At 41.3% G+C, this 24,940-nt stretch overlaps 1 protein-coding gene across 23 annotated transcripts in view; it reads right to left on the reverse strand.

Annotated features, from left to right (window-relative positions):
- The window catches only part of DMD (dystrophin), a 2,035,724-nt gene that overhangs the window by 1,013,879 nt on the left and 996,905 nt on the right, over positions 1–24,940 (reverse strand). For 20 of the 23 annotated variants that reach the window (XM_039486264.1, XM_039486496.1, XM_039486317.1 and 17 more), the window contains one exon: positions 19,812–19,984. In XM_039486264.1, the coding sequence (XP_039342198.1) occupies positions 19,812–19,984 (173 nt within the window). Of the gene's footprint in view, positions 1–12,070; positions 12,217–13,876; positions 13,962–19,811; positions 19,985–24,940 lie in introns of those variants that run through there. The other 3 variants (XM_039486423.1, XM_039486431.1, XM_039486415.1) reach the window with 3 other exon arrangements.

Consider the following 24,940-nt stretch of genomic DNA (forward strand, 5'->3'; position numbering starts at 1 on the left):
AATGTTAAGGAAGAATTATTCCAGTTTCTGCTGGAATACAGAGCATTCAGGTCTCTTGATGGTGAAAAGTCTGTAGGGAAGCTGAGGCAGCTTCAAACACCTTTCAACTTGGGGTAAGCAGGAGGCTAAAATAGCACCGTTAGATGCACTAGTGAGGGGATAGCCAGAGCAGCCAAATCATGTGCTAAATCAGTGGATTGCCTCATAATCCTCATCTGGCAGAGGCTTCCTGTGTTCTCCCAAAGGTGAATCCCTATGGCACGGAAGAAAGTGCCAATTTGTGAACTAAGTCCGTTAAGTCCTGAATAGCAGGAGGTTAAGAGAAGAAATATTTATCCACCCTAGAGCTCTACCACACCCAAAACTGACATTTGTTAGGAAATAAATTGGAATTTAAAACTGAATAGCTACTATTTTTTGTTGTACAAAACCACTCTTTATACTGGCTTCCCATAAATCGCTATGTCAAATTCAAGGTGCTCAATGGCTTGTGCCAAGGTCACCTAAATCTCCAGAATGAGGATGACAGCTGACAACTCTGCTCCTCAGGCACAATCCAACACAAGGGTGAATTTCATCTGTGCATGAGGCAGCTTTCTCAGAGGTCAGGCCAAGGCAGTGGAATGAACTTCTACTGAACCTAGGAACTACCACAAACCTCATCATCTGCCAGTCCAAGTGAGAGGCACATTTCTTTGCACACTAGCATGAACATATAGCACAGTGTACATACAATATGTAATTAAAAATTCCACACAATTTTCCCTGGAAAGATGAAAGGGAAAGAAAGAATCATACATAACAGATAATAGAACTATTGGAAAATACTATGTTGATGAAGGCAGCATACCTATATCAAGATGGTTCAGTTGTGGGATGAAATCAGCTCATGGATGAAGAACAGTTGGCTGGTGCTACATCTGAGCAAGACAGAACTGATGGGCAGAGGAAAGTATTTAAAATAGTTTGCAGCCACGTTGCAGTCTCCTTTGATTGAACACACACACCCATAACTGATCAATTTAGTCTATAGTCTACGAGGTCTCTTGTATTCCTCATTGATATTGAGCTCTCACATAGCAGAGTAATGCTTCAGTATGCTAGATGACTCCATGCCATTGTGGTGGACAAAGATCTGGCCTCAGTTATTTATGTCTTCGTTATCTCTTGGCTGAACTACAATAATACAATATATTAGACATGAAGCCTTAATCACTCAGGAAACTTTAGTGTACAGTGCATCTCCTCAGTAACGCAGGCTACTGTGAGCACATGAAATCTGTTCTCTGCTCCCTACACTGGCTTTCCTTAGAATTTTGAACCAAGTTAAATATCTTTGTCCTTATCATCAAATTGGGTCCAGGATATCTAAAGTTCATCTAAAGCTCCGTGACAGAGACTGTGGTCAACAATTGCACTCCCATGACACAATGGCAACCTCTACGTTAAGGCCAGGTTTATACTTAAAATTTAGGTTCACCTAGATACATCCCTTGGGGGTGTGAAAAATTTACACATCTGAGTGAAGCAATTCAGCTGACCTAAACTCCAATGTAGACACTGCTATATTGATGGAGAGGTGGATTAACCACAATGATGGAAAAATCCCTTCCATCGCTTTAGAAAGCGATCCTGTAGCATAGCCATAGCCTCACAATAAATCGCAACTGTGCAGTAGACAGAACTTTGTCTAGGGACAGTCCAAGAATGTGGAATGAAATCATCCAGGAGGTAAGGGCCATCAAAAACCACATCACCTTCCGCTCCAAGTGCAAGATACATTTCTTTGACCTTGCCTTCTCTAACATATAAACATACCTGTTGCTATGTGATTATTTAAAAAAAACAAAAACCCCAAAACAATGAAACTTACTGTACATACATCTCACCCCAGGAAAAGGATGAGAGAACAAACAATATGTGACAGATGTGTAGTCACATCACCTAATGCACTACAGTCTCAGATAGTTTGGTGATGGGCAAGGTATAACAACTTATATAGAAAGGAATGAGAACCAGAACAAAACAGAATAGAAATCTGATTAGTCATAAAACCGAATTAATTTTTAGGTTACATTGTAAATGTTGGGGAACAGGAAGAGAGAGACTTGTGCACCAACAGCTCATTTTTTACCAAATGCTGCAAGAAGTTCAAATACACCAAGCTACAGTACAAGTTTAGAGCACAGGATTTAGCACAAAGTTGTGTTTTCTGATAAAAAGTTTATTTTCTTCCTTTTTTTGTTTCCCCTCTAAAGAACTTAAGTAATTTTAATGCAAGGAAAAGGCATTAGAATCACATACCTCTGCCCTTTTCTGTTCACCTTAATCCCACATTCCTCATTCACCACCTCCTTTAATCCTTGCTTTCAGAAATCAATCCACTGTAGGTATCACAAACACATTTACAATTTAATTGCCTATTGTGATAGATTATTTTGTATGTTTGTTATCCTTTGTGTGAAATAGTTCTGCTCAAATTCCCCATTTATTCTTAGTTTCATTGTAATTAACTTTTTATTGAATTTTTCACAAAAGTCAAAGTGCAATATACACTCAGTGTTGTCGTACAGCATGGAGCATGCCAGATTGGGAACAGTAGGTAGATAAAAGATAGAGTGTCTCTCTCTATAAAGTGTTCTATTAGCTTTATTAATCCCTTCCATAATACTTGAAAAATTCTCATCTCAGAGGCTATTCACATCACCACTTTAGTGTTTATTTACAATTCAGATAGTCCAAAATGAATTCCAATGGCTATACAAAGGGGCAATGCTGCAATGACAAAGTCTATTATTAAGAAAAAAACAAACAAACAAACAATACTGTCAAGAAGCTGTGACAATCCAACACTGTAAAAACTGTGAAATGGGAAATTCGGTGGATCTAATATATCTGGATTTCAGTAAGGCGTTTGATACGGTACCGCATGAAGAATTACTGGTTAAATTGGAAAAGATGGGGATCAAAATGAAAATCCAGAGGTGGATAAGGAGCTGGCTAAAGGGGAGACTGCAGAGGGTAGTATTGAAGGGGGAACTGTCAGGTTGGAGGAGGGTTACCAGTGGAGTTCCTCAAGGTTCGGTTTTGGGTCCGATTTTATTCAATCTATTTATTGCTGACCTGGGAACCAAGAGTAGGAGTGGGCTGATAAAGTTTGCGGATGACACCAAGTTGGGAGGTATTGCCAATTCGGAAAAGGATCGGGATATCCTCCAGGGAGATTTGGATGACCTGGTAAACTGGAGTATTAGTAACAGGATGAAATTCAATAGTGAGAAGTGTAAGGTAATGCATTTAGGGATGACTAACAAGAAGTTTAGTTATAAGCTAGGGACGCACCAGTTGGAAGTAACGGAGGAGGAGAAGGACCTGGGAGTCCTGGTTGATCGTAGGATGACTATGAGTAGGCAATGTGATGTGGCCGTTAAAAAAGCTAATGCGGTCTTGGGATGCATTAGGCGAGGTATTTCTAGTAGGGACAAGGAGGTGCTAGTCCCGTTATATAAGGCGTTGGTGAGACCTCATTTGGAGTATTGTGTGCAGTTTTGGTCTCCCATGTTTAAGAAGGATGAATTCAAACTGGAACGGGTACAAAGAAGGGCCACTAGAATGATCCGAGGAATGGAAGGTCTGTCGTATGAAAGGAGACTTGAGGAGCTCGGTTTGTTTTCCTTAACCAAAAGAAGGATAAGAGGAGATATGATTGCACTCTTTAAATATATCAGAGGGATAAATACCAGGGAAGGAGAGGAATTATTTCAGCTCAGTGCTAATGTGGACACGAGGACAAACGGATATAAGTTGTCAGTCAGGAAATTCAGGCTTGAAATTAGACGAAGGTTTCTAACCATCAGGGGAGTGCTATACTGGAACAGCCTACCGAGGGAAACAGTGGGGGCGAAGGACCTCCATGACTTTAAGATTAAGCTAGATAAGTTTATGGAGGAGATGGTATGATAGGATAACGGGCTTAGTCAATAGGTCAATTAAGTGCCACACTGGTAAATTGTACAATGGGTCAATGACATGATATAACCTTTTTCCAGAGGGTATGGCTGGAGAGTCTTGCCCGCATGCTCGGGGTTCAGCTGACTGCCATATTTGGGGTCGGGAAGGAATTTTCCTCCAGGGAAGATTGGCAGTGGCCCTGGAGGTTTTTCGCCTTCCTCCGAAGCGTGGGGCAGGGATCGCTAGCTAAAGGAGTGGGTGGATCGGCTTATGTGGCCTGCATCTTGCAGGAGGTCAGACTAGATGATCATAATGGTCCCTTCTGATCTTGAATTCTATGATTCTATGAACTGCTTTATATTTGGCTTTAAAAGTTGAGGTGAATATACAAGTAATTTTCTTCTTTTTACAAATACAAGTTTTCAATAGTGTCCAGGTTTTGCAAAAATGTATGCACCATCTGAATTACATAGTTGGTTCATTAATGTTTTATGTTGTACGGGCCAAATTCAGCTTAAGTAAGTGGTTACACTTCCCAATGACTGCAATGGGAGCACAACAGCTTATACTTGGCTGAATTTGTTCCTTTTTCCCTAATTGTCCTGAATGGGAAGCAAACCACAGGACATAGTAGGAATGGCATGACACTGTCTCCTTTGTGAACCTAGTGGAACTCATTTTAAAATCATTCATCATTGGTTCCTGTCATATCAAATTGCCACATTCCCTTATTCTATGCTCACATTGACATACATACATATATCTGAATTGACATTTTCTCTGTCATTTCATTAAGTTGGATACATGTTACACTATCAACAAGTGCTCCAAGGAAAACAGAAATTTGACGACATTAGCTGTAGGATAGGCGTGCCATGAATATAGGGCTAGTTGCATCTCTGTCCCCTCTTGTCTTTCTGAGTACATCCAGGCCAGGTGTCAGGCCTCATATCTTTGCCTATCCTGGGGGGTGCAATTATGAATTGTTCCTCTCTTCAGCCAGGAGCTGTGCTACAGTACCCTGGGTACCCATTGTTTGGACACCTGTGGTTCCTTCCTTTGGGAATATGTGGTACACGGTGATCACACAGTCTGCTTAAAACCAAATTATTCTTTATTTTAACAGTAGGACACAGAACATTGCAGAAAAAATAGATTTTATAAAAACAAACACTCCACATGTACGTCTATCTTAACTGAAAGTCTCCCCATCCCCTAATAGTAACCTAGGCAGACATCCTCCAGTCTGCTTCCCCTTAACTGCTATCCTGTTAGAAAGTGTTCCTTTTTAAATCTCCCATAGTTCTGTTGATCTCCTGCGAGCTCAGGCCTTTTCCTTCCTGACATTGTCTAACAACTCAAGTGTTTGCTGAGAAATGGCTTATCTTGATCCAGTCTTTCCTTTCTGCTAGTTCCGCGCCCCCGCCCCCACAACAGCCCCTATTAAACTTAACCAATAAATTCATACATCAAACTCTCCAATAAGGTCAACATACAGTATACATAAGTTATTACTGAATGGATCCAAATCCACCACGAGGCTATTTAAGGACAATAACTAAAAACTGCTTGGGGACAGAAGGCAAGAAAAATAAAGGAAAACTTGAAAAGATCTGACTTAGGACCCAAACATTTTGCAGGCTGTTCAAGGCCTTTAACTCTTTGGAACTATGCCCATGCACTAGATCACAAGCTACAGTTCTAACAAAACCCTACTTTATATCTGGGAAAAGAGAAAAGGTTAAAAAAATAATGGTGGTGATATCACGGGGGCAGGGGAAGGGTCTTAGATCACCAGATCAGGAAGAGGAGGTGGATGAGGCATTTATCAAACAAATAAATATCCAAAGCACAGGACCTAGTAGTAATGGGAAGCTTTAACTACCCAGACATCTGTTGCAAAAATATGTCAAAATACAAAATCTACAATAAGTTTTTGGAATTTATCAGAGACAAGTTTTGTTTCAGAAAGTGGAGGAAGTAACCAGGGGAACAGACATTTTAGACTTGATTCTGACCAATAGGAAGGAGTTGGTAGTGAATCTGACAATGAAAGGCAATTTAGGTGACAGTGATCATGAAATGACATGTTTCATAATTCTAAGGAAGGAAGGAGCGAGAGCAGCAGAATAAGGATAATGGACATAAAAAAAGGCAAACTAAAACTCAGAGAACTGGTGGGCAGGGCCGGCTCCAGGCACCAGCGCAGCAAGCAGGTGCTTGAGGCAGCCAATGGAAAGGGGCGGCACGTCCGGGGTCTTCAGCAGCAATTCGGCGGTGGATCCCTTGGTCCCTCTCGGAGGGAAGGACCTGCCGCCAAATTGCCGCTGAAGAATGAAGCGGTGGTTGTAGAGTTGCCGCCGAAGTGCCGCTGATCGTGGCTTTTTTTCCCCCTCCCGCTGCTTGGGGCAGAAAAAACCCTAGAGCCAGCCCTGCTGGTGGGTCCCATAAAAAGAAAATCTAAGGGATAAAGGAGTTCAAGGGAGCTGGCAGGTCCTCAAGGAAACAATATCAAAGGCACAAGTGAAAACTAATTATATGCAAAGGAAAGATAGGAAGAATAGTAAGAGGTCAACATGGCTCCATCAGGAAAATAAAAAAGGAATCCTACAAAAAATGAAAACATGGTCAAATCGATAAGGAGTACAAAAGAACAGCACAAGTATGTAGAGACAAAATCAGAAAGGCTAAGGCACAAAATGAGTTACATCTGACAAGGATCATAAAAGGCAATAAGAAGAGGTCCTTTTAATATGTTAGAAACAAGAGAAAGATGGAGGTGTAAGTCCTCTACTTAGGAGAGCTAATAGTTGATGACATCAGAAAGCTGAGGTGCTTAATGCCTATTTTGCTTCAGTCTTCACTAAAAAGGTTAATGATAACCAGATACTCAATACAATTATACTGACAACCTGGGGAAGGAATACAAGCCAGAATAGGGAAAGAACAGGTTAAAGAATATTTAGATAAGTTAGACGTATTCAAGTCAGCAGTACTTGGTGGAATTCATCCTAGGGTTCTTAAGGAACTTGCTGAAGCAATCTTGGGTCTGGCCTACACTAAGGGGGGGGGTGTCGAACTAAGGTACGCAACTTCAGCTACGCGAATAGCGTAGCTGAAGTCGAACTACCTTAGTTCGAGCTACTCACCCGTCCAGACGCCGCGGGATCGAAGTCCGTGGCTCCCCCCGTCGACTCCGCCACCGCCATTCGCAGTGGTGGAGTTCCGGAGTCAACGGGAGCGCGCCCGGAGTTCGAACTATCGCGTCTAGATTAGATGCGATAGTTCGAACTCCGAGAAGTCGAACTCTACGCGTCGACCCGGCGGGTAAGTATAGACCTACCCTTGGAGACATTAGGAATGATCTTTAAGAATGGGATAGGAGAGATTCCAAAAGACTGGAGAAGGGCATAATACATATCTTTAAAAAGGGGAACAAAGAGAACTGAGGGAATTATAGACCATTCACTCTAACTTCAATACCTGGAACGATACTTGAGCAAATTATCAATAAATTTGTAAACACCTGGAGGATAATACAGTTATAAGGAATAGTCAGCATGGATTTGTCAAGAATAAATCATGCCAAATTAACTTCATTTCCTTCTTTTATAGGATTATTGACCTAGTGGATGGGAGAAAGCGGTAGACATGATATACTTTGATTGTACTATGGCTTTTGACACTGTTACACATGACATTCTCATACGCAAACTAGGGAAATGTGGTCTAGATTAATTTACTATAAATTGGGTGCACAAATGGTTGACAGACCATACTCAAAGAGTAGCTATCAATGGTTTGCTGTCAATTTGGGAGGGCCTACCTACTGGAGTCCTACAGGGGTTAGTTCTGGGTCTGATACTAGTCAATATTTTCATTAATGACTTGGATAATGGAGTAGAGAGTATGCTTATAAAACTAGCAGATGACACCAACCTGGGAGGGGTTGCAAGGACTTTGGTGGACAGGTTTAAAATTCAGAATGACCTTAACAAATTGGAGAAATGGTTTGAACTCAATAAGATGAAATTCAATAAAAAGACAAGTTCAAAGTAGTTTATATAGGAAAGAAAAATCAAATCCACAACTACAAAATGGGGAATAACTGGCTAGTTGGGAGTACTGCTGAAAAGGATCTGGGAGTAATACTGTACCACAAACTATAACGGTAGTTGAGCTCTGGAATAAAAGGTAAATTTTCAAAATGGAGAGAGGTAACTAGTGGTATTCCCCAAGAGTCAGTCCTAGAACCAATCCTATTCAATTTATTAATAAATTATCTGGAGAAAGGGGTAAGTAGTGAAGTGGCAAAGTTTGCAGACAATACTAAACTGCTCAAGATAGTTAAGACCAAAGCAGACTGTGAAGAACTTCAACAAGATCTCACAAAACTTAGTGATTGGGCAACAAAAGGGCAAATGAAATTTAATGTGGATAAATGTAAAGTAATGCACATTGGGAAAAATAACCCCAACTATACATACAATATGATGGGGGATAATTTAGCTAAAACTAATCAGGAAAGAGATCTTGGAATCATCTGGGCTAGTTCTCTGAAGACATCCATGCAGTGGCAGTCAAAAATCAGACAGGATGTTAGGAATCATTCAAAAAGGGATAGAGAATAAGATGGAGAATATCTTATTGCTCTTATATAAATCCATGTTATACCCACATCTTGAATACTGCATGCAGATGTGGTCTCCTCATCTCAAAAGAGATATACTGGCATTAGAAAAGGTTCACAGAAGGGTGACTAAAATAACTAGGGGTTTGGAACGAGTCCCATATGAGGAGAGATTAAAGAAGCTAGGGCTTTTCAGCTTGGAAAAGAGGAGACTAAGGGGAGATATGTAGAGGTATATAAAATCATGAGTGACGTGGAGAAAGTGAATAAGGAAAGGTTATTTCCTTGTTCCCATAATATAAGAACTAGAGGCCACCAAATGAAATTAATAGGCAGCAGGTTTAAAACAAATAAAAGGAAGTTGTTCTTCACACAGCGTGCAGTCAACCTGTGGAACTCCTTGCCTGAGGAGGTTGTGAAGGCTAGGACTATAACAGGGTTTAAAAGAGAACTAGATAAATTCATGGAGGATAAATCCATTAATGGCAACAAAGAATCCTGTGGCACCTTATAGACTAACAGATGTTTTGCAGCATGAGCTTTTGTGGGTGAATACCCACTTCTTCGGATTCTTCTTCTTGCATCCGAAGAAGTGGGTATTCACCCACGAAAGCTCATGCTGCAAAACATCTGTTAGTCTATAAGGTGCCACAGGATTCTTTGTTGCTTTTACAGATCCAGACTAACACGGCTACCCCTCTGATACTTAAATCCATTAATGTCTATTAGCCAGGACGGGTAAGGAGAGATCACTTGATCATTGCCTGTTAGATTCACTCCCTCTGGGGCACCTGGCAATGGCCACTGTCGGCAGACAGGATGCTGGGCTGGATGGACCCTTGGTCTGACCCAGTATGGACATTCTTATGTTAATAGGCTTTCAAGGAAGATTGTGGGATCCCCATCTTTGGAAGCTTTTGAAAATAAGTTGAACAAACACCTGTCAGGTGTGGTTCAGGTTTACTTGATCCTGACAACACAGGGAGCTGGACTTGACTTCTCAAGATGCCTTCCAGCTCTACATTTCTATATCACTTATTCAGACACCTATCTGAAATCTTTTCTGTCTCTCTCAGTAAAGTCTTACCTTCCACAAAGTCATAGGCTACCAATTAGACCAGGGGGTCAGCAACCTCTGGCATGTGGCCAGTACGTCCCTTGGCACTTCCCGCCACCCCCATTGGCCTGGGACAGCAAACGGCAGCCAGTTTGCTATCGGCTGAACCTGCTGACACGGCAGGTAAACAAACTGGCCCGGCCCACCAGGGTGCTTACCCTGGTGAGCCGCATGCCAGAGGTTGCCAACCCCTGAATAAGACTAATGCTCATCTAATTAACCTGAAATCTAACAAAAAAGGGATGCCATGAGTGTGTGACAGATATTTGTCTGTCTTATTTTTACTGATTTGGAGGAATAAAAGGGAGGGGGAGAAAGGTAATTCAAAGTTAAGTCAGAGGAGTATGCTCCCACCTAGTCTGCTGCTCCATCCAGTGGCACTGAAATATTGTCAAAATCACTAACAATCTATTTTCTTTTTCTCTGCCACCTTCTTTATTAAAATAAGCTGATATAAAAGCTAAAAACTTCTGTAGAGACAAAGCAAAGTCACAAAGGACCAATGGGTATTATATATGGAGGCTCTAAGTCTCCTTTTAATTCCAGCCAACAACAAATCTCTCAACTGGTAGTAAGCAGAGTTAAAATAGCTTCTAGAACATATACGCTCCTGATCCTGAATAATGCAAAACCTGCATCATAGCTATGTTGTGATTATGGACACACATCTGAAACTACATTGTGAGAAATGTGATTTTTTTTCTGGAGGTGTGAAAACAAGGTTAGGAAAAAACACCCAACATTTGTTTTCAAATGTGAGATTACCCATAAATATATGCAGAAATATTATTTATAGTCAAAAACTTAATTTTGTGGATACACTTCCCAGTCACATTTAGGGGCAGTTTACCTTATGCCTGTAAGACCTATCCCTGTTGCAATAAGCCTACAGAGGGGCACCACTCCAGTGCATGCTTCTGGAGGAACTGTGATCTGAAGGAAGAGCCCATACTACAACTATTTTGCAGTCTATGACTCCCACTTCTCATTCACACCTCCCTGCCATTACCAGAACAAGGTGCAAGGATTGGGTTTGTGACTAGCCTCCGCCCTGTGCTGCATATGTTTTAGGGCACAAGTAAAAATAATCCCTTAGAGGGAAACACCAATTCAAACATCAAAGTCCCAATATAAAACAGGATAGATGATGGTCTTGTGGTTAAGGCATTGGACTGGGACTCAAGATATCTAGGCTCAAATATCGACTCTGTTAAAGGTATTTAATGCGAGTTTGGCAAGACACTTAATTTCTGTTTGTTGGGACCAGAATGTGGAGAGAAGGCAAGGACAAGGGCTCCTGGATATGGCCAATGTGACAGGTTCTCAGTATCTGTTCCTTTAGTGGCACCTGAGATCTAGGGTGACCAGATGTCCCAATTTTATAGGGACAGTCTAAATATTCAGGGCTTTGTCTTATACAGGCACCTGTTACCCCACCCCCATCCCGATTTTTCACACTTGCTATCTGTTAACCCTACCTCTCTCAATAAGAGCAGACACAGGCCCCAAACTTCAGCTCACAATGCTTAATGCAAAGTCAGTCATCAGTAAAACACAAACTATCCATGACATGGTTATGTGGTCCTGTAATCCAGAAAGGAATCCAGATATGCACATTGATATTACTAGCTCTAATAGCAACATTCAACACCTGCTGGCTTGTTTGCAGTACTTGGCTAGGGACAGGATGAAATCATTTTAAAATGGCTCCCCTCATTCATTCCTGAGAGATCCAAAAGGGTTGTTTGGGCCATTTGCTTTTTTCCTCCTCCAAAGCTCTCAGCTGTGAAATCCCACGGATTTCAGCCCTGCCCCAGTGTTATTCAGCATGTGTGAAGTCACTGGGTGTTACTTTGTGGCTACACTGTTTAATCTATATGCCAATATTCTGTTCTATATTGCCTGTTCATCAAAGCCAGTCAGAACTGAACTGCTTTCCTTTTCTTCTCCACTTTGCCAAAGACACAGACCAGGACGAAAGCCAGCTGGCTTAGGCTCAACCCAGTTAAGATGGACATGATGCTTGTTGGCAGGAGTAAGCATTTGAGGAACTGGCAAAGGTTAGGGCTGCTCCCTCGGGTGAGAGCATCTGCTTAGCTATTCTCAAAGTGGCTTGCAATCTCAGGGTGCAATCTCAAACTGACTGCTGCTTCTGAATCCAAAGACAGCAGTAGCAGCCAGCCAAAGCCTATTTAATCTTCAGCTAGCCAAGAAACTGCATAATTGCCTCTAAGAGGCGGACCCCACATGGTTATCCAGCCCTTTGTCACCTTGACAGCTATATACTGTACTGAAATGGAGTCCCTGCTGGGCCCTCCTGCCCCCCGCTGGGCTGAGAAAGTCACACAGAGACCTTATGTTGCAGTGCTCACCTGTGTTTTTATTTACATGCTGTGCTCCTTCCACCTTTCCACCATACACGTAGTCTCCTTCTTACAGTCCACCAGCAGGAGAAAGGGGACAAGCTATCTCTCTTTGCTTCCCCTCACTGCCTTTGCTCTACTGCAGCTTCCTTCTTTCTAGCTCCTCCCTTCGCTTCCAGCCCCAGCCTGATGAGGCAGCAGCTGTTCCAGATTCCCCAATCAGGGCCAGGTGATCTACCCAGCTCCAATTCACCTCCCTTAATTGGAGCTGGAGTGACAGAGGGTTGGCTAAGCAGTTTTCTGCTAAGCACCCTGTCACATGTACCCTTCAAGACCATTTAGAAGCTTCTGTCCACCTCTTCTGAAAAGGGTAGATTAGAGAGAGAGCATATTACATCAGTGCCCCAAATTCTGATTGGCTATCAGTTCACTACCATGTCCTCATTACTACATATTTGATACAAACTATGTTAAAAGAAGATTATTAAAGTTGAAAAGTCAAGCACTCAAGAGTTAGGAAATACAGGAATATGGCTGCCTATGTAATCAGAATATGGTCCCCTTGTGTATGGATTTTGATACAATCTTTAATTACATGGCCTCAAACTATTTTTTCCACAGGACTCTGCCTCAGTCAGTGTAACAGAAGGGATAGTATTCACTTACTGAGCAGCTATTCAATATTTTGTTTTCTCCTCATTCCTTAATGTGTGGCCCCAGGCCTTATTTACTATAACTATTCAAACTCTGCTCTGAAGACAGAAATATTAACTTCCTCTTAGGCTTTTCTATGGTGCTTATCATTATAGAATTGCAAATGCCAAAACTATAACAGGGTTTAAAAAATAATTTAAGTTCATGAGGATAGGTCCTTTGATGTCTGATGGCCAAGGTGGTCAGGGATCCATGCCCATGATCTGGGTGTTCCTAAGCCTATAATTGTCAGAAGCTAGTAGTGGATAACAGGGGATGGATCACTCAATAGTTGCCCTGTTCTTTTCATTCCCTCTGAAGCATCTGGCACTGGCCACTGTTGGGCTACCTGGGTCATTGGTCTGACCCAGTATGACTGTTCTTATCTTATTCCCCCAGCCCTCCCTTGCAATGCCACAAGCCCATCTCTTGTCCCCTCTCCATTTTGACTCATATGGCTTCCCCTTGCATGCTGCCTGGGTGCAAGAAGGCGGTGACAGAAAGGACCTGAGAGACAGGTTCACTTCTCTCAGTTCCAGAACCTGACTCAGAGCAGCCAGGAACAGGTTCTACAAGGAAAGGCTGGCTATGATCCTGAACTGGAGAAAGCACACTCAGTTAATCTGTGGGGATGTTCATACACAGTGCTGTCACACGCTGGAGCTGTGAAAGGCTTGACCATGCTCCATGAGGTTGGAATCTTTGGAGATTTTTTATAATTTTGAAGATTTAAGCTCTAGAAAGTTTCTATTGAACTTGGGAAACAGCCATTCTTTTCAAATGTGTATAACAGCTAAATTTGGTCAGACTTATAAGTGGATGGCAAAAGGCACATCCCATGATGCAAAGTCCAGCCCCTGCAAAATGTAAATCACTTCTCTGAAGCAAGGAGACACTATAGCATTTGAAAGAAAAGGATTCAAGAATTTTTTTTAACATGGGCAAAAAAATATTTTCCCCAACCCTTGTTCTTAAAAATGGCTTAAGTAATTTGGCTGATTTTTTCCAAAAACTTTCATCTTTAGGCTGACACACTGCATGGAAAATTTCAGCCTGAACAGTGAAAATCTGGAAAAGTTTTAAGCAACTGAAAACAGGGTCTTATAAAAGAAATAAGAATACCTGACCCTTCTGTTATTCTGGCAGGCTCTCTGTTTGGGAGAAGGCTTCTGCAGCACCTTTCTTCGGGAGCTCTCAGGGTAGGACTCTCTCCCTAACCTGTCAGACCCCTTCTGAGCTGTCTGGCTCCTTTTTAGCACCACCTCCATCAGGAGCATGCTCTGCAGGTGTGGCTGGGGAGGGTCACCTGGGCCCAGAGTTGCTTCTTAAACCCTTCTGTTCCAATGTGGGATACATAAACCCCGTCACACTCCCTATGTACAGTGCCTGAAGATTAAAATGCAGTGTTTAACTGCACAGAATTACTAGCTACATTTTTCTAATGTGGTAACTGAGAAACACTGTTTCAGTGACTTAGCTACGAGGCATTTTGGGTTAGAGGCTAGCTGTAGAACCAAGAGAACTACATTCTTCTCTTGGTCTGATGCTTAATTTGATTTTATCGGCACTGGAAGTGAAGATAGGGCCATGCTGAAGATGTATTCTTGACTAAATACAGATCTTTGCTTGGAATGAGACAGGATTCAGTTGGAGCCATTATTAGCCCCAACACTACAAACAGATGTCCTAGTATGGACTCCATCTATGCAGAGTTTCCTTGAGAGACCTACTAGGGCTACACTACAGAATTTACAGCAGTGCAGCTGCACCGCTGTAGAGCTGCTAGTGCAGATGATCTAAGCTGATGGCAGAGAGCTCTCCCTTCGACTTCATTACTTCAGCCCCCACAAGCGGCAGTAGCTATGTCAGCAAGAGAAGTTCTCCTGCCAACAGCGCTGTCTACACCAGCACTTAGGTCGCTGTAACTTGTCACTCAGGGGGTGTCTTATTCAATGACAATTTATACCGACAGAAGCTACTGTGTACATAGCCTGAGACTCCTGCAGGTTTCCCTGGAGCATGAATGACCTTCAATTAGAACACCTATTTGCAGAATGTGGGCCTTGGTTTGGCCAGTTCTGCTCACACCTTTAATTTAAGGATCAGATTCACCATCTATACCATAAAATTTTAACAATAACTGCTTCATTTATCAGCACTCAATGAGGTAAGGGAGAAAGAAAACAAGAAGAAAAAGATGTACACATGCAAAAAGGAAAAAAAACTATGAAATTTCAAACACAAACAATTTTGTTTCAAAAACCAGATGTGGTTGCATAGCGACAACAGTGTTATTGCCCATCACATCAATTACAGTAACGTGAAAGCATGTAAAGTAAATTAAAGGACATAAACAATCTTACATTGTCCGCTCAATTAGCAAACCTATTCTTCTTATCCAAGTATAAAGAAATGCATACATCATCACAGTCCCCCTAACCTGGTCTCACAATAAATACATACACACAAATTACACCAAAAATAAATCATATTTTCCTATTAATCTACCTTTCCTATTAATCTACCTACAGAACATTACTGTCAAGAAACAATTATAAGCGCATTACTAAAATATTCTATGACGTAGTAATTGTATTATGAGTATATAGTTAAATATTGAAATATACAAAATCCTCCAACACATTAAAATTAAAAAAAAAATCATCATCATCATCCCTGGATCAGTGTTAAGGTAACTGTGCTAGGATGAATGTCCTCAGCATGAAGCTTGTGAGAAATAAGTGCAGGATGTTTTTAGTGGCCTGCCACCAGTGTTTATTGCTGGAAGCTTCTGAATGCAGCCACTTTCCCTGTTCAAGCTGTTTAAATGCTGTAGAATTCTAAAACCTGCTTTTGATAGTCTGTTGGCAGGTACTGTATGTCCCATTTTTGATTCTCTCAGAAGGTTTAATACAGCTGTCATGTGGTAGTGGGAGTTGTGGTGTATATTTTCTCTATTTTCGGAGAAATTTTGGAGGAGTAAACTGATCTAAAATATAAAATGTGTGCCCAGATATTCAATTATGGGTGCCTTGGAAAATTCTGCAATACAACTACTGTACTGAGGGGAAGCAAGCTGATTAGTAAGTAAAATGATTAACTATCTAACACATCACACTGGGCAATTTTCCAGTTTGTCAGACCTACCTAGCTGCACCTGCAAAGCAAGGAGTTTTGTGTAGCATGAAACTCTGTCAGTTAAATGTGGTGGGTTTGGGGTTTTGGGTCCCCTCCCCCTCCTCCTCTCCACCCCCCCCCCAAAAAAAAAAAACCTCTCTGGTGTCAGACTACTACAAGAGTTGAAACAAGAACTTAGTAGCTGGTGTGACCCCTACAACAGTAGTGTTAAGCTAGTATGTCCAATAAAAGGTACACTGCTTAGCAGCTTCCCTTCATTATAAACAGGATACTGAAAATATACTGAGCGGCATTTGGTGACAGGGGCACTGGAACAATTTTTACACACAGGGTGCTGAGAGCCATTGAACCAAACTGCAAACCCTGTATGTAATAGAAACCACTTCAAGTCAGGGGTTGAGGCAGCACCCCTAGTTCCAGCACCTATGCTTGGTAAGCATTTTCCTCATTTTCCGTCACGAAAATACAAGCCATATTTCAGAAAGGAAAAAAAAATATTGTCCAAAACCTAGTTTAAGTAGGAAATTTCAACAAAATGCAACTTAAAATATGACAGATATGGGAACAACGAGAAACTATATATATTAGCCTAATCCAAAGCTCACTGAAGTCAGTAGAAATCTTTCCATTGACTTCTATGGGATCTGGCGCAGGATGTGTGTTAAGAACTACAAGATCACTGTAATAGATATTGTTCTCACCTCACCTCCGCCTACTGGAATAATGTTATTTTAGTCTCCACTTGTAGAAGTGGAAACATCTGTTTCACTAAAACTCCATGACTTTCTAAGATTCAGGAACATGAGTTACTCAGGGATGTGTGTATTAGCCTGTTGCAGCCACCTTTCAAGCCCAGAATCTGCACCTTTTCATTTGCACATCCACCCACCAATCAACTCAATTTGAAAGCAAAAGAAGATATTTCTTCCATAATACTTTTAAAGCTGTCCTAAGACTTCAGCATTAAGAGTGTATGTTGGCAACAAGTCTCATGAGTATAATTGTTATGATACTTTTACCCCTTATAGACACAGATAGCTAGAAGCAAAATGCTAAAGGTCATATCCTCCCCAGGATTTTTGTGCAGCCCAAATCCACCTCACAAAATATGTGTTCTGAAAAAAAATATCAGATTTAAAAAGAAAGTTGAAGCTAACACAGCAAAAGATTTTTTAAAAAAAACTCTGCCATTCCAGAAAGCAGAACTGATCACAGGTTATAATCATAGTCAATCATACCAAAATAGGACAGAACTAAGTAAACTTCAGTTGAAAAATAATAATAAATAATCATACTTTGCCCTTCATCTCATGATCGCAAAACACTTTGCAAATATTAATATATATAATCTCAAAACAACCCTCAGTGTAGCTGAATATTATTATAGTAGATCTTCCATATGGGTAAATTGAGGCACAGAGGAAATGATGGCAGTGCTAGGAATAAAATATTGGAGGAGTTGACTTCCAGTCCCCAGCTTTCACCCTTAGATGCTATTCCCTCACTCTGGAACAGCAAGAATATTTATATGGGCCCATGCAGAGCAGTGCAAGAATATTTATACAGGCAGAGGCAGATTATGGTTTCGTGGGGCCCCTCTTCACCCTTTCTGCCTGCAGTCCTCCCGTACCCACCCATGCTCCTGCCATGGGGGCTTGCCCGACTCTCCCGTCCTGGCATTCCTGCCGGGGAGAAAGGTCAGGGCGGAGGGGTGTCCTAATCCCAGACCCCAGCAGAAGCACCAAGAGGGCTGGTGGAGTGGCACAAGACCCTACGCCCCAGCCCCATTCCCCCAACAGGAGTGCCTAGTGCGCTGGCAGGTGCCCATTTTTCTGGGGGCCCCCAATTAGCCAGGCTAATCCACCACTGTATACAGGGTGGGGAGGGACTCTCAGAAAGGTACTGAACATTCATTTTACTAGTGTGGAATATAAGAATTTGGCTGAAGCTGAGCCTTGAAAAAACAGTGTTACTCTCTGCCTGAGCTGCTTTCACCATCCAGTCTTCACTTATACCTCATCTTCACTGCTGCAAATGGCATTGTGACAAACAGCAGAATCCTAGTTAGTGCAGCCAGTGCCGAGTTATCTTATTTTAAAAAAAACAACAACAACAACAACAAAAAGCCCCAGGCATACATCCTGGAAACCTTCCCAGATTATACATTTGTCTCTCTAATTTATACTTTAGAGGATGAAGCCAAACAGCAATGACATCAGAAGGATTAGTGAATTATTATTTCCACTACAGCTCTCCCTGAACTTCCTCCTTGGCTTATACTGCAAAACAAAGCATAAACCAAAACAAAAGTTGATTACTGGATGGCTATCTAGAAGTACACCTCTACACAATCTACATTATGCCTGCCACTGTAAATTCATTTTTAATAAACACCATATTCCAGCTAGTTTACTTAGGTTTGGCTGGTAGGACAAGCTAAAGTGTTAGTCCGCAGTACAGTAAAGCATTTTTTCTCCTTCTCACTGTTCCCATGGGTTCACCCCCTAACCCATTTATATGATAGTAATAGTTCTGAATTATAAATGAGATTTTTAGTACATTCATTCTAAAAATGAATGGGAACTCTTTATGCACTTCTTCAGATAGTATACTATGCTGATGACTACCTGATGGGACACTGTATCAGCATATCTAAAAATGAAATTAGGAGGAAAGTGACATTACAGCAAACTTCAAACTCCTTGTTCTGGGGTAGATGGGAACAGTTATAGTAATTTATCAAGAAGAATTTCTAAAGACTAGGACTAAACAGTATTTTGACAGTATTATCTGGATATAAATCCACAACATAAGGTCCAATCCTGCAAACACTCATATGAATACTTCCAGTGGCATCACTCACACGTGTAAGGATTTTCAAAACTAGAATCAGTCTCAAAAGACTCACCATGTACTATTCTGTGGTATCGCAGTAAAAGTTTTGAACTGTGAAGCTACAAGCTTTTAATTAAGGTAAACTTAATTGCCAGCTTTAAAGTACACCTGCTACTCAAGTACTTGATATATCCCAAGTGGCAGAGACATTTGTGCATAGTTTTGGTACATCTCCAATGACATCTGGTATGTCATCCAATTGTACATTTTAAGGAAGACTTACAGAAACCTAGACATTTTAGTAAAGGATGCCAAAAGCTTTAAATATAGATTTGTACATAGGGCATACAATGAATTACTGGGTTGCTAGACATATGCTATATTACTAGCACAAACAAGACTTTAATCAGTAAGGCGGGTTTGGCTACTTTCCCAATCATAACCTGATTTCCACTTCAACCCATATTTCAAACAAAATAAAAATATATGTACTTAACAAATAAATAGATCTCATGATTGATCACCACTACCTTTCCCCATACCTTTGTTTATGCCTTCCCTTGCTGTCTAATATCAAATATACAGTAGGTGCATTTAAAAAGATTATATTCTTGGCATAGAGTTATTACCAATTCCAGACTCATTCCTTGGACTTCAAGTGGGTAATAATCTTGGAACCTGTAACATCTCTAAAACTGGAATGGATTTTTTCAAAACTATACCGCACCATAGGGTCAGATCCTGAAATCAATAGTGTTTTTCACTGAGCACACAGGGTTTTCTTGCATGGAAAAGTTGTCTGATCAGTGCCTTAAGACTGTACAATCTTCAGGGGAGGGGTATCTGAGTTTTAGTTGTCTGCAAATGGTCATGCACACACATGGCATTTATATATGATATATAAAGTGCAACATAAATGGCAATTGGGCAAAATATTTTTAAATTTTACAAACTTGCTTTGAATTTAAATTTAAAAATCACATGTATGTTCCTGTGTTTCGATAACAGAAGCTGGAGCAATCACACCAGTAAGCCAAATGTTAATGAGCTTCACCATAAATAACAATATAAAGAAGTTACTTACGCCTGTCGGTCCCTGTACATCTTGTTAATTTTTTCCCATTGGAAATTAAGCTGAGTCAGCTTTTCCTGTATCTTTGCAGCTTCCCCAGGTGTGGCACTTTGCAAAGCTGATGTCTTCTTGCTGCGAATAACCTCAATCTGACCTGAGAATCTCCCCAGGCTATCTTTAACTTTCTGCAACATCAAAATTTTAGAAGAAAAAAAAATGAAACATCAGCGATTGTTAAAAAGCAAATAAACAAAACAAAAACACTGTAATAACCTTGACAATGATAACAGTCCTACAATACTTAAGCAGTAATGATTGAGGCACAAGTCATTTCCTGGGGAATTAATAACTAGTGGAGAGAACTGATGGCTTGAGGTGAAGCAGAGGCCCATTAACCTCAGCTAGTCATTAATTCCACAGGAAATAACATGTGTTAAGGTTACTACTACTTTAACCCAGTTTATTTATAAGGAAATAGAACAAAACCCCCTTTTAACTTAAATTGCACATCCTTTCAAAAACACCACCTGGTTAATCAAGTTTGCTTAGAAATGATCCGGCAAGTTAGCCATGCTCATTCATTTTCTGGAGGGAAATTTAACTGTTTAACTGCTGCTTCATCTCTGATATGTAAGATGTTGTGTTCAGTACACAAGCCACAGATATTAATGGAACAGCCAGAAATAATTAGTACACTGAGTACCACTGACACTGAATTTTGCTGAATGTGCCATTTATGTTCACAACATAGGCTTGGCCAATCTACATCAGAACTTTGAGCCATATAGTCTAACTCTCTGTCCCCAAAAGTGGTTAGTTCTTGATGTTTCAGAGGAAGGTGAAATCCTCCATATTTCACCAAGCTATGGAATGGTGTGCACTGCAGGACTGAAAGGGCAGAGAACAGAATTGTTTCCTGACCCTTAAAGATATTTAAAATTGCCTTATTATCTTAAGCTTTCAAAACTCAAGATGTTGTGAGTGGTTCTGAAATTATTCATCCAGTCACTCCATTAAATCCTGACAGAGAATTATGTGGATTGACTGAACACTGTGTAAATTAATATATAAATAATATTTTTTGTTTCTATTCTGTCTTCCATCCAAGAATTCCAAAGCACATTACAAGTGTCAGTGAATGTAGCTTCACAACCTCTAACCTCTCTTCTTCTCTGTGGTCCAGTCCCTTCCTTTTCCTCTTTGAAGTTCTCCTCTGGTGCTGCTTCTCATATCAAAAAAGTTTCCCGTTCCTCTCTTTCTGCCCTTCCATAAATTGTTTCACATCTGCTTTGGATGGATGCTACCCATAGTGAGGGTGAATATAAGTCCCCCTACTTCTGCCACTACAGTGCCAGCTGCCTGTATGTGAAACCATCTATTGTGCTAACCTTCTGGTGGCCTGTGGCCAGAGGAAACTTGTGGTAGTGGTAGTATTGTCAATTGCAGCCCAAGCAGCCTACTCACATCAAATAAAATAAAATAAAATAAACAAGAGGTTCTAGCAGACCTAGGCTTTGATGATTTCTGGGTGTTTGTGATGAAGACCATGAATAATTTATCCCCACTCTACCACCTTGACTCAAAATGTGTTTACTGATCATGCATGAGTATCTATGGAATATTGCTGAAATGCCAATAATTCTGCTTCAATAATGTCCAAGGATAAGCTTCTACAACCCAATCAGGATCTGCAATGACAGAGGCAAGATAGAGGGGATTTAGATGAGGGGTCTCCCCAAATATCCTTAACTAGATATGGGTTCTTCCCTGAGAGGCCCCTTTCAAAACCATATCACTATGTCAGGAACTTGTTTCCATTCTGGGGAGTATCAAATATCTGTCTTCTCTTAACAGGTGACTGGGAAGGACATAATTAATATTTAGGAAAAAGAAATGGGGTGGGTTCTTTGAACATCTCCCTCCTCTTGTCCTGTTCCTGAAAAGGCATAAAACACTGATGAAGGCATTAAATCACACCGTGGATGGGGTCTAATCTACCACATTTTTTCCCCTTTCAGCTCTATCAAAAAATTTTTTTAAAAAACATGAATTGGTTGGGAAAATCCAATGCAAAGTAGAAGGTGTCCTCGTGACTCCAGCACATAAAACTTATGTTAAAACAAAAAATTCCCTTTGTGGATTAATATGGAATGAATCTGAGTACCAGAGAAAACTATTTCCTCAAGCAGATGACCTCCTCTGGCACATCTGTCAAACTACTAAACAGCCATAATTCACAACTGCCCTTCTGTTTCTTTGTCTGTACGTCACATGGAAGGCTGCAAATATTGTTTTTTTTACTGAATAACCCAAATATAAAAAATCTGCAGCATAAAATTATACATATTAGAGACCTACAAACGATTCACAAGACAAATATGTGTACTATAAGCATCTAACTTGAACAACTCCTCCTTCCTCACAAACACCTCAGTACTGTATGGCACACCATCCTCAGCACTATTCCAGGGGTAATATGGATGAACTGAACATTTTTTACAGACATTTTACATACAAATTCTGTAGGCTGCTCAAAAGCAGGTCATACACTCCTATATCCTGTGGAGGGCATCTCACAGATTCCAGTGCCACAAAAACCTCCTATGTTGCTTGGTGAGTTTTTCATTGTTATCCCTGTAGTAGTTCTGTTTGGAAGGGTCTAGCTGAAATAAAGCAATGTCTCCTTTGAGGCTTGCCAGGACTCCTGCTTGACAGAGTCCACATTTGGTACTTTCTTCCTGCAACCTGTCCAACTCATCTCTTCTTCTGCCAGTTTTCCCCAGCCACCCACTGTCTGGCCAGACTCTGCCCACATTGCTCTGCATCTCCTTTTCTCTCCCTCACTTTCTTCTGGAGTATATGGCCTCAGACTGAGCCAGGGGCGGCTCCAGGCCCCAGCACGCCAAACGCGTGCTTGGGGCGGCAAGCCGCGGGGCTGCTTTGCCGGTCGCCGGGAGGGCGGCAGGCAGGCAGCCTGCTGCAGCATGCCTGCGGAAGGTCCACCGGAGCCACGGGACCAGTGACTGGCAGAGTGCCCCCTGCAGCATGCTGCCATGCTTGGGGCGACGAAATGTCTAGCGCTGCCCCTGGACTGAGCACAGAGCTGAGAGCTGATAAGAGCAACGGGCTATATTTCTTATTTCTGCTTAATGCGAGAGTGCTTCTCCGGCTGGCGGTTGGCTCCCTGCTCCAAAGTGGTATTTCAGGCATAGTGGGGAAGGCTGCTGATTGGACTAACTGCAAGGGAGGAGCAAGCTGGGAGTTTGTGGGTGACAGCACTCTTACACCACCAGCAGGATTGGAGTGGAGAGGGTTGAGCAGTTTTGGAGGAAGCAGAAAGAAAATTAAAATTTCCCTCTAGCACTATATGAATCTCTCTCCTCAGCCCGCTGACTAGACCTTAGTAGCTCTGTTTTGCCACATGAAAAATAAAATGCAGACTCCACCTTCCTCTCACTCCCAAAGAGCACGCATTGGCACTAACAGCAAAGGATTTGGAGGTTTCTGTTTCAAGTGGAAGAAAAGGACAATTAACATGAATGGGCTGTTTTGTAGTGGTACTGTCAGTGTCTTCCTATGAATCCATATTCCATCCAACAGTGACTGGGTAGTTTCCGCCCCCTGAAGACTACTTTGTTGTTACAGAATCCTGTGAAAATTGCACACTGAGCATTATGACTTATACTTTTTATTTCGTGTGGGCATAAAGTATATGTATGTACTAATTATTTAAGTACAACATTGTGCAATCAATGTAGACACCATGCCACAAGGAGGTATAATAAACAAATTTCCCAAGTAAGGGTCTGATCCTGGAAACCCTTGCTCATGTGAATAATCCCTATTCACAGAGGTATCCCTGCTGAAGTCAATAGAATATACTCATGTTAAGGGATTAAGGCATTAAAAATGTCTATTGTCCTTCTCTGAACCTTTTCTATTTCTTCTATAATGGAATAAAACTACAGTATCCAAGTAAGGATGTACCATTGATTTAGATACTGATGTTATAATATTTTCAATATTATTCTTTAACTCTAACATAATACAGAATAACATTATTTGTGATTTGAACTACAGCTTCACCTGAAGCAATGTGTTTTGTTGAACAGCCCATAACGATGACAGGGACTCATGAATGTTATGTGTAATTTAAAATATTCCTTCTGATGTGTGTAGACAGGTGTATCCCAGAATGCCTCCTTGTGGCCTGGGATGGCCCTGCAGATACCCCACCTCAGTTTCCCTCTGACTTCTGAAAATCCACTTACAGCCAAAAAAAGAAAAAGTATTTAAAACAAAATTCCCCTTCTCTTGGGTTATAATTTATTCAACATAGTTCAGCATCCCAAAGTGAGGTTCAGGATTTCCACAGCCCTGCTTTTGGGCTGTGTGATTCAAGTCCTAGCTTCCCCATCACACAAACTCTCCTTTTAGTTCAGGGTTTCACGGCCCCCTTTCTGGGGGCAGGTTGCTGGCTGAGTCCGTCTTCTTTCTGGGCTCTGAGCCTTCTTTTGAAATTCACCCACCCAGTCAACCAACCACTCCCTTAATCCTTCCAAAGCACTTATCTGGACCAGCAAGAAGAGAGGGAAGCCTTGCCTCACCCACCAATACAAGGCTCCTGATCCTCAGCCCTTAAAGGAAAAATAGACTGTTTTCTTCCTATACTTTCACCCTCCCAGACACAAACTATTCCTCAGGGCCTTCTGCCTCTCACTAATACCTGTTTTGTTTTTCTGGACACTTGAAATAGGCTAACTAACCTCTCACACTACCTTTTTCTGATCTGAAGGGGCCATTACCCTGCATAACCTTACACTTATCTACAGTTATTTTCTCCTACTATCACATTGCCCAGTTGCCTAGCTTTGTCAGATGCTTCTGAAGTTGCTCAATGTTTTCCCTGGTCTTTACCAAAATAACTGCCATCTTCAAATTTTGTCATCTCACTGCTCACCCTCTTTTCCTGATATTTAACACATTAAACAACATTTGTCTTTGTATAGGTGTTTGACTCAACCTACTATTAATTTTATTCCATTTGGAAAACTGATCTCATCACCTGGCCTACAGGGACCAGGTTAAAGAGCTGGAGTTGCATATAAGGGCAGTAAAAGCCCTGTCTCTATTCAGGGGAG

Source organism: Mauremys reevesii, linkage group 1 (assembly GCF_016161935.1).
Source record: "Mauremys reevesii isolate NIE-2019 linkage group 1, ASM1616193v1, whole genome shotgun sequence".
Classification (NCBI taxonomy): Eukaryota; Metazoa; Chordata; order Testudines; family Geoemydidae; genus Mauremys; species Mauremys reevesii.